This window comes from Solanum pennellii, chromosome 8, assembly GCF_001406875.1.
Source record: "Solanum pennellii chromosome 8, SPENNV200".
NCBI lineage: Eukaryota > Viridiplantae > Streptophyta > Magnoliopsida > Solanales > Solanaceae > Solanum > Solanum pennellii.
In genome coordinates this window covers 59755461-59766673 of record NC_028644.1, presented here as the reverse complement: position 1 = coordinate 59766673, position 11213 = coordinate 59755461, and the positions used below count along the sequence as shown (strand labels likewise).

The 11213-nt window shown below is 31.6% G+C and overlaps 2 protein-coding genes across 4 annotated transcripts; one reads left to right on the top strand and one right to left on the bottom strand.

Annotated features, from left to right (window-relative positions):
* The first annotated feature begins 1223 nt into the window (after positions 1-1223).
* LOC107028404 (glycosyl hydrolase 5 family protein-like) lies at positions 1224-4786 on the top strand. The gene is made up of 4 exons (XM_015229460.2): positions 1224-1663; positions 3054-3301; positions 3464-3984; positions 4161-4786. Exons 1-4 carry the CDS (start codon positions 1244-1246, stop codon positions 4655-4657), a joined length of 1686 nt encoding a protein of 561 aa, XP_015084946.1. The 5' UTR covers positions 1224-1243; the 3' UTR covers positions 4658-4786.
* A 100-nt stretch (positions 4787-4886) lies between these two features.
* LOC107028403 (phospholipase D alpha 1-like) lies at positions 4887-10686 on the bottom strand. Of its 3 annotated transcripts, none has more exons than XM_015229459.2 (4): positions 10487-10686; positions 10196-10316; positions 5702-7598; positions 4887-5633 (listed from the first exon to the last, which is right to left on the bottom strand). In XM_015229459.2, exons 2-4 carry the CDS (start codon positions 10286-10288, stop codon positions 5200-5202), a joined length of 2424 nt encoding a protein of 807 aa, XP_015084945.1. In that variant the 5' UTR covers positions 10289-10316; positions 10487-10686; the 3' UTR covers positions 4887-5199. The 3 variants fall into 3 exon arrangements, with proteins under 3 accessions (XP_015084945.1, XP_027775090.1, XP_027775091.1); XM_027919289.1 differs by having other exon boundaries at positions 10196-10311; XM_027919290.1 differs by having other exon boundaries at positions 5702-7614; positions 10196-10686.
* Between the last annotated feature and the right edge of the window lie 527 nt (positions 10687-11213).

Sequence of the window (11213 nt, the reverse complement as noted above, 5' to 3'; positions counted from 1 at the left end):
AAAGTTATCATTTTTACGAAAGAAACTTAGAAAAGGTGTTGTCACAGAGGGAGTGGTATTTTTAATGTTGCTTATAAGTATCAAGTATCGACTAATTATATAGCTTGATAGTGTATGATTCAACATGAAATTTAGAAAAGAAAGATTACATAATTTATAATTTAAAAAGTTATAAATATTTGTATGATTACAATGTCTTAACAAGGAAAAATAAAAAATAATAACTAAAAGTTAAATTTATTTTTGAATAAGCAAATGTGTACTACATATTTTTTTTCATATATAATAAAAAGAAAATATTACCTAAATTGAAACATAAAAGATAATGATTTAGGTTCATTAACATTCTAAAAAACTTTATTTATGATACGTAGTAAGTAATAACCAAAACTTTACCCACAAAATTACGCATGACATTAATAACACAAGAAAACCAATTTTTTTTCTCTGGCCCAGACTACCCTCAATTTTTATTTTATTTTTTAATAACACATAAAAGTAAATATACATCATACCTCCCTTTCTAATCTGTTTAGTAAAAAAATGACATACATTTTTATTTCATTTAATTGCAAATTTCGTATTTTATGTTAATGAGATGATTTTAAATCACATAAATGATACTATAATTCATTTCAGATAACAAGTAGAAGTTCGCCGACATAAATATATATTTTATAGCTTGTTTTAGATTTAAAAAGATAATCAAAATTATTTTCTTTCTTTCGTGTCAGGTCAAACATAATCGCACATGTGTACGTTTGCAACAAATTTTAAAATGGTCACAAATAAAATATGAAGAAACATAATTTTATTGATATAACAATGTAGATATAAATGTTTCCTTGATTTTCTTGTTATTCGAGTATTGTTAATAACTAGCATATGATTTATTTGATTTCTATGAAAAGATTTTGAGAATCCTTTTTAAAGTATTTGGTTTTCAAGAAGAGTTCAACAACATCTTTCGAGATGCCTCTTCAAGAAAATATGTTACCCTTAATAGATATGTAGGGTTTAGTATAAAATAGTTTCTAAAAATTCTAATTGAAATTGGCCTAGTCTTGTAGACTCACAATATTTCAATGTCCTCATAATTTTGATACAAACAACTATTTAATTTTGATAATTTATCGCTAATCCGTTATTAATGAATTAATTAATTATTCCTCCTTGAACAAACTCTATAAATAGGAGTCATCTCTCCATACACAAATGCCATCAAAACCACTAGAAAAAAAAAATGGGGCAATCACCACCAACGTCATTTTATAATAACATATTATTGTTGAGCATTATTGTTACTATTTTGATGTTAATGCCTCAATATTCACATGCAACACTTTCCACAAATTCAAGATGGATAGTGAATGAAGAAGGACAAAGAGTGAAATTATCTTGTGTTAATTGGGTGAGTCATTTGGAAGTCATGGTAGCAGAAGGACTAAGTAAACAACCAATTGACACTATCTCAAAATCCATTACTAATATGGGTTTTAATTGTGTTAGGCTTACTTGGCCTCTTTTTTTGTTTACTAATGATTCTTTGTCTTCATTAAGTGTACGTCAATCCTTCAATAATCTTGGCCTTGTTGAATCTATTGCTGGACTTCAAGTTAATAATCCATCTATTCTTGATTTATCTCTTCTCCAGGCTTACCAGGTACGTAAACTATTGATTTATTATACATGCTGACAATGTAAATGAATTTTTATTATTATACGACTATCAGTATGTTTATTAAAGTGAATGTGAAATCGTTATGTTTTTATTGTTAGTTAGATGATTGATGCATGGTTTGTTGCGACCAACTTGCCCCTATGACTTGTTCTTATATGCTTAATTTGTTTTATTTAAGATTGAGAGAAATTTTAGTTTTTTTTTTTAATTTTAAAATGGAAGGGATTATCGAAACCCTCATCAATAAATAGTCAACTAATTGAATTACAAAGATGTCTTGTTTATTGTTTAGCTACAGAATTTATCGGTTGTTAATTCCTATATTTTATTGTGGATAAATAACTAAAAAAGTTGGTTAGAGGTCATATTCCAATAAACGAAAATGTATTACGTATATTTAACTCATGTATATTATATGGTCCGCATTCTGTTACATATCTTAGCACATAGAAGTTTCGAGGAAATAGCTTACTCGTATTTGGTAATAAAATCTTATATTACCTATGTAAGTTTATAAATGACTAGTGATAATTAATTATGTGATAATTAATAGTATATCATAAAAATATATTAATTGGACGTTACGTTGATGTAAGTATTTAAGTTTTTACTTGAAGTATGTGATTTTTCTTGGTTGATCCTTGCTTGTGAATTTGAGGGTTACGCAAGTTATGTTACAAAAATTGTTTTAATTTGTGCTCTCCTTTTTTTTAAGAAAAATATAACATATAGTTTTGAGAACTTAATCAAAATAATAACTTAATTGATAATATAAGACAATGAGTGAAGTGAATCGAAGTATCTAAGAATTTTCACTAATTGTAATGACTTCGCTGAAAGGGTTGACCACGATTGCTTATGAATGTACGTTTTTATTAAGTTTATTAACTTTGTTATATGGTTAGTCATATTGTTATGAGTATACATTTTTTATTCAGTTTACTAATTTTGTTGTATGATTATTTATATGTATATATAAACTTAAAAATCAATTTTATTTTGAAGGGTTCAACATTGACCTCATGATTGTTTGTGAGTGTAGTTTCTTAATTCAGTTTACTAATTTTGTTATATGATTAGTTATATAAACTTAAAATAGATCAATTCAAAAGGTTGTTACTTTGAAAGGTTCAACATTGACATCAATTTGTGAGTGTACGTTTTTATTGTATATGTTTAGTTATATTTTTTTCGATTTCAATTTTTAACTCAACAAAAGATATATTATTTTATACTTATTTACGTTTGATATGAAATTTGTGAGAGGAGAGAGATATTATACCCCTGATGCGGTTCCCCACGCAAGAAGACATTCTTCACTTCTAAGTGCATTTTTTTTGTAACTAAAATGTAGTGAGATTGATGTTGACAGGCAGTGGTGTCTGGCCTGGGAAATAACAATGTGATGGTCATATTAGACAATCACATCAGCAAGCCTGGTTGGTGCTGCAGTAACTTCGACGGTAATGGCTTTTTCGGCGATCAATACTTTAACCCTGACCTTTGGGTACAGGGTCTTACCAAGGTCGCAACCACATTCATCAACGTCACCAATGTCGTTGGTATGAGCTTAAGAAACGAACTTCGTGGACCTAAACAAAATGTTAACGATTGGTACAGGTATACACATTTTACATTAATTTGCAAAAAAGCGTTCAGTCAACCATATGTAGTAGTAGTACTAATTATCAAGTACTGAACTGCAGAACTGCAGTTCAGTACTTGATAACTTTAACCATAGGGAGTTGTGTACTAAATAAAGTTGTGTTTCGATTGAGCTAGATATATGCAAAAAGGAGCTGAAGCGGTACATGCAGCTAACCCTGACGTTCTAGTCATTCTCTCCGGCCTAAATTTTGATAAGGATCTCTCTTTCCTGCGCCAGAGGCCAATTAACTTGACTTTCTCTGGGAAGCTAGTGTTTGAGATTCATCGATATAGTTTCACAGATGGAAAATCGTGGGAAACAGGCAACGCGAATCAAGTTTGTGGACAAGTTTTGAATGATATGATGAGCAGAGGTGGTTTTCTGTTAGATCAAGGGTATCCGTTGTTTGTGAGTGAGTTTGGGGCGGACCAAAGGGGCACCAATGTAAATGACAATAGGTATTTCAATTGTTTTCTGGGATTAGCAGCTGAACTTGACTTTGATTGGGCATTGTGGACACTTGTTGGAAGCTATTATCTAAGAGAAGGTGTTGTTGGACTCAATGAAGTCTATGGGGTTATGGACTGGAATTGGTGTGACATTAGAAACTCTAGCTTCCTCAAAAGGATCTCCGCCATCCGATCTCCTTTCCAAGGTATGTACTTAGATTAGAAAAAAACACAAAAAGGTCAAAAATGATCTTTAACGTATTGGAAATGATTACCTATAGGACCCCAATACGTTAAAATCATTTTTTTACCCTTTTCAGTAAACAGAATATCAATTTTCTAAGCGAAGATGTGAGAGTTTATGTTTTGGTTATGCTTGCAGGGCCAGGATATAACGAGTCTCGCTCCCATAAGCTAATCTTCCATCCAATGACAGGGCTCTGTGTTCGACGAATTTCATTTTTCCAGCCATTGGAGCTTGGTCCATGCTCTGAATCCGACGCGTGGGACTATACTCCAACCAAATCACTGACACTAACAGGAACTTACTTTTGCCTACAAGCAGATAAATCTGGTCAGCCAGCAAAACTTGGCATAATGTGCACCAATTCCAACTCGAAATGGCAAGCTATCTCAGACTCCAAGATGCATCTGTCTTCTAAGCTACAAGATGGCACTAGTCTTTGCTTAGATGTTGATTCCAAAAATGCTCTTTTCACCAACCCTTGCAAATGCTTGAGCAAAGATAAAACATGTGATCCTGAAAGCCAATGGTTCAAAATCATCGATAGCACCAGACAACAAAATAGTACGAAATCCTTTTTCCAGAGCAAGCAAATTGTTCAATTTCTAGGAAATACTTTTAGCTACATCTTGTAAGTGATGACAGTTCAGATTGATAGTTCATTTAGACACAGAAATGAAAATTAATAGTCACACATTTCATCAAATCTTATTTATGGAAATTGTACGTTCGACAAAGAAATAAAAATAGATTAATCATTGCAATGGTTAAATTAGTGTGAAACTAATATCCCCTCAAACATGCAAAGGCAGTAACTTTTTGGATAAACTACTCTAACCTGAGTGACTTTGGTAGACAATTTGCTATTGGCAACTGGTAACATAACACACACTGATATAAATGGTAAATATAGTAGTACCCTGCTGTTTATTTTTTGTACAATCATCTGGTGCTCAAAGTCACTGACTACTCTGGGGTTTCATACCAAGGGATAGGGGTTCCATTCCAAAATATCGAACCTGAAACCTCTGCTTAGGAGTAGAGAAACCTTAACCATTCCACCACGTCGTGTGGTGATAGTAACCTTTCTTTCGTTAAATAAGTAACCTTATTTACATACACTCCACACTCATAATATATGTCTAGAGAATGAATGAACAAATCAGAAGTTGGAGGTTTAGGTTGTGAGAATAGGAGGAAGAAAATTGGATTTGGTACCAAGAATAGGTGCTTTGGTGTCAGGAAAGCATTCTACTCCAGGTATTTCAGTGACCTCTCCATTTTCAGTAATACCAATAGGGTAAGTAAGAAGGTGTCCAGGCAAATCATGAACAAGGCTCTCACTTGAATACATATCCCAATATTTATCACCAATTTTGTTCACCTTTCGGATGCATTCTACGCTCTCTGGTTGAAGGAAACTGTTGTCTAACATGCCTAAGTGCTCGTACCACAATGCCATTCGGAACCCATGAACCTGACCCCTCGCTGGCTCCTTTGCATATAGATGAAATGGTTGGTAGGCTCCCATTGCTATTTCTGAATCTCTTGCACCATCCATTGACCTTTGATTGATGTTAGCTGATCCAATGATAATGTATTCATCATCCACTGCAAAACATGCACACAAATTGAGAAGTAGTTAATTTTGATACTGTATAATAGCTCATTGAACTTGCCTATCATCATTTTCGCATGAACGTAAATCATGAAACGTCTGGCTTCTTGAGCTTTTTGATAGTCTGAATCCGGTTCTGGTGATTCAGAAGGCTCATATTCTCCTGTCTTCTTTGTTTCTCTATTGCCAAGGCAAAAGAAACTCAAGTAGTCTTTAGGATTTGCCACAATTCCTTTCGCTTTAAGAGCTTGAATTATATCGGTGTACATCATTTTCATGGTTCTCCTTTGCCAATCCAGTATTGCTTGTACAGATGCACTCTCAGGAAGACCTTCTGGCCACATTGGAACCACAACATAGACCGTAAACCTTTCCCCTGCTTCAATCTTGCTAACTATCTTCAAAGACAACTCCTTTGGGATCAAATGTAGAGCATTAATTTCTTCATCCTTGATATCATCTGAGTACCATGAAAAGGAGCTTCCTAAGAAGTACTGGTTTTCAATATAAATGAAATGATTTGCTCGGCGAATGGCATTAATATATCCATCCTGTATGCTTCGATCAATGATGTTGTCCTTGCCACTTATAAGACCAGACTTGGCTGCCTCCTCAGGAGCATCGGGGAAGCCAAAAGCTGCTCCCCCATCAATTGATCGAAAAACTTGAACATTCCACGTGTCGTGATCATCAGGGTACATAGCAGGTGAAGGTGGTATAATTATATTCTCGATATCCCTTAGGTTCATAAGCAAGTCCTTTCCACCTTGCTTCCTCCACCTCTGTTCAAAATTGAAGAGCACATCCCAAGCTGCTGGCCCTTCTATTCGGCAATGGATATCGTGCCAAGGCTCTCTTGGTCCTCCTTTTTGAATTGAAGCACCAGTGAAATTTGGTTGGTGAAAATCATCATGATGTGCTGTGTCCAAAGTCCTGAAAAGGGAGTGAAATTGTGTATCATATCTACCATCACAAAGATCAATCCCACCAATATAACTCACAATTCTCCGCCTCTCCGTGTCTCCATTAGGCAATTCTCCATCAACAACTACAATCTTTTGATGATGAGTAAACATTGTTCCAATCTCTATATTTTGAATAATGCTTCTTCCATCATCAGGATTTCGAGGACACAACACACAATGTACTTCCGAGTCTTCAAAATAAGCAGCAGTTTCTTGATCATGAGTAGCCATTAGCCCATCTTCTTTCAACACAGGAACTGATGTTCTGTCATCCCAGACTAGCATTAGAACTCTCACACCTTCATTAGCTTTCTTCTTAAGCAACTCCCCGAGCGTTATGTCTCCACCAGGCTTAGGCCTCCTCATGTCCCTTATCAAAGTAATCTCCGTATAAACAGACCATCCAGTTATGTAAATCAAATGCTTTGCATTAGTGATTGCATCAAAAATATCTTCCCAACATCTTTGTGGCTCATAAAAGTTGCCACCAGCAAGAGGAATTTTGGGGACAAAGTTATCAGGTACATGAGAATCTTGGTAAAGGGTGACCTTGCAACCTTGTCTTTGACTAAAGAATGTGTAAGGAACTCCAGGAAATCTTGTAACTCTTATCCCTCTATTCCAATTATACTCCCTTGTGACATCAAAATACTGCAACTTCACATGAATTTTAGAGTGTCCATGCACCGGTTTTCGTTCTGTATCCAGGATTTCAAGCCATTCATCAACAACTTCTCCATCTATCAATTGTTCAACTGGTAAGTAAGCTCTTCCAATGAGTTCTGCTCCAATTGGATTATCAGCTTTGACAGTGAATACGACATCAGAAGCCATATGAGCACAGTAAATGTGGAATGACTCATACCATCGCGGATTTTTGTGTTCATCGAGCAATCTGGTTCTGCCAACTCTGGCTTTTCCAAGATCAATGGTTGCATACAGTGTTGATGCTGTCTTGTTGAAGCCAATAGCTCCTTCAATGCCTTGAACCACCTACAACAAAATGGAACTGCATGCTAATAAGTAAACAATGTTTTTACTGTATGTCTACTTTGATCACTATAGTATATTATCATACTCTAAGCTGTCATCGATATGAAAAATAATATTGAAATGACTATAGACAAAAGTACTGTAATTTGCAATCACTAATATGTATACTAAAAATGTTGGTCAAAGTTTATTTAGCCTTAACACTATATCAAAAATATTTTTATTAACAAAAGTTAACACTTTTTATTAATATGTTAATTTCTTGCCGCTAAAATTATTTGTGTTATAGTGTAAATTCGAATAAATAATTTTGAAAATAAAATATTTTCATCATTTAAAACATATGTCGTAGGATTTATGTGCCTATAATTTTTTTGCAATTTATTATCTTAAGCAAGTTTGTACGATTACAAAGACTAAAATTACCAATTGTAATTTAATTAATTTCGAATTGTAAGTGTCACTTTTCCAAAACAAACTAAAATGGAGCGTGTAATATATCAAAATGTTTGCCATTATTAATCTATTAAGTACTTTCTTTACCTCTGTTTTTATTTATTTGTTCATATTTTTTTTATATATGTACATATTTACTTGTTTGTTTTAACAATTAAGAAAGAATAACAATTTTTTTTCTAATATATTCTTATTTAATTTTAAAAAATTTCTAGTACTACTAAATTGTAATGCATGCTTTTTGGAATCAGAAAATACATTTATATACTTGGAGAGTTACATAATCTTTTAAATTATAACTAACCTATAATAATAATTAATGTTTTGATATGTGTGTCACTTCTAAAGTGGACAACTAAATAGGGAGCATAAGTATTATTAAAAGATAAAGAAAAAAAGCTGAGGTGGGTGGTAAAAGGGCCATGGAAATAATTACACTTGTCAAATCAAAGCTTAAAGTGGCTTTAATTTAATAATTTAATAATCTGAATCCAAAAAGTCGTTCATTTTTTGGGCCGTTTATATAAAAAAGTTGCTGTACATTATTTTGTTTTGTTTTTCTTGTGTTCTTTATAATGATTGTTCCAAATTTGAATGTATAAAATGTTCAAGAAAATAATGGAGATTGTTGAATTTTATTAATTTAAAATATGTACTATATATTACAATATTTTTTAAATTTACAATTTAAAACAAGTCACGTAAAATATAAGAATTACAAAAAATTGGGTCAATCACTTCCATTTTTCTCTCATTAGTTTCTTTTGAATACTCCTTGTATTTGAAACTACTCCCATGTATTCTTTTTATGCATTAATTAAAATGATTGGAGCAACCCTATGTTTAAATACTTTCTATATTCAAAAGTAGTTAAATGCTAAATATTTTATTTTACATTATTAATGGTACGCTTATACTACATATATCATGACTGTCATGTTTAAAATTAAACCACAAGGTTCAAAATTATCTTCTTTTATTTTTTTTTAGATTGTGGTCCAATATATTTCAAGTGATTTAAAAAAAATTAAAACAAAACAAACAACAAATAAGATATTCAATATATTTTTATAAGTGAAATTTGAAAAAAATAAAATATACATAAATCTTTTTTTTTATAATACACATAAATCTAATTATTAATTTGTGGAGATAGAAAAATTGACATACATGACCCTACAATTTGAAAAAAAAAATAGAAAGATAGCAATAGTGTAACAAACAGACCATACAAAAGAAAAATATGATAAAGATAGAAAATACTTTTTTTAAAAAAAAATTAATACTATAATAATTTCTCAATATAAATTAATTGTGGAGCGAAATTATAAAGCTTATAATTTACGTTCGTTCATTTTTATTACGTTCGTTCATTTTTATTTATCCATAATAAACTATGTAATTTCTTTTTAGAAATGATAAATGAAATAAATATTTTATTTTATAACCTTCATATTTATTAGCATTTCAAAAAATCATTAAAATACTTTATGAAAGTAATAGTAAATGTTAAAGATATAACAAAACAAAATTAGTGTACATTCAAAAGTTTCAACAACTTCACCACCCAAAAATTTGCAACATAACTAAATTCATGCTATCCACAAATTCCACATCGCTAACTCACCTACTTGCCGCACAAATAAATCACTCTAGTGCAGATAAAACACGCTTCCCTTCTTTCTCTTCGGTTTTCTTTTATCTTCGTTCTATATTCGCATTAAAATTTAATTAATTTAAATTCATGTCACATAGAATAATTATACTTCCTATTAAGAATATTTTTATATCCAGGGTTCAATCTAATATCTCTAGTTAAGGAATAGCTCTCTTTGATTATAAATACTTTGAAGACGGAAAAAATTTCATGTTGAATGGTTAATAAAAATAAAGATGATAGTCTTCGTATATAAATTTGGATATTCCCAAATTGAATTAGCCCACTTCGAAGATTGAGTCCGATTCAAAACCCAAATTCCTAAGAAGAACTCATCAATGCATATTTCATTTAAATCAAACCAATCAACAAGAAAATAATAAGGTTCCATTCCTATATATATTTGTGTTCTATCTACAAAAATATACTTTCATGGATACAAAATTGAAGTGTGGAAAATAAGGATTAAGATTAGAAATTTCACCTTATTGAAAATTTCTCTTCCAAAATTAGTACGAAGCTTATCAACCTCAAATATAGTAACATGAAGTGTGCCATGTAGCAAAATTTGTGCCATCTTCCTTCCCTCCAATTAATCCACTTCACTAGCAAATGTCAATCAAACGAACATATCATATTACGACAAGAATTCAGAATTTATAAGCTAGAAATCTTCGATCTGCCTTTGTCTTAGAGGAGCCCAAGCTTTACTTATTACATCTTTAATAAAGATATACAAATCATATGAAGAAGAAGAGCTCATCAAAGTAATTACCTTAGTTAATAACTTGAGCTGATAAAGAAAATCTTTAGATAAGAATAAGATGAGAGGAGATCAATAGAAACCTCACGTATTTTTTACATATATATAGTGAGAGGGGTATCTTTTAGAATGAACTAACTAAATGAAAAGGCGAAATAAATTTTTTTACATAAAGTGTGATTTTTCCCCCTCAATTGTGTTACGTGTAAGATTGAATATGTACTTATAATTGCAACTACCATTTATTTTATGTAGCTCACATAATTTTTCAATGAGGGGTATGCATCAAACCACCTTTCACGCTCCAATTCAATGCTTGGATTTTGACATCCACCTTCCCTTGTGAACTAAAACAAATAGATATAAGTGTCAAAAATGCAGTTAAATTATAATTTTTTTTGAGTTTCATATTTAAATTATTTAGAGTGTGAGTTTCATTTTTAAACTATCACTTTCTAGTTTGAGAAACACATCTCTCTCTTTTATACCACTTTTGTCATAGAATGTGTAATATACTCTCTATTTTATTTTTCTCTTTTATACCACTTTCGTCATAGTGTGTAATATACTCTTTATTTTATTTTTAAAAATCATCACATCACACTCCGCATGAACAAACATTTAACTTTGACTTATTTCATCTCCTTCTCCACCCACCCCCTTAAATACCAATTTAGATACTATTTTATTTTTTTTTAAAAATAATTATACCCATTCCACCTAACTCTCTGCTTCCAAT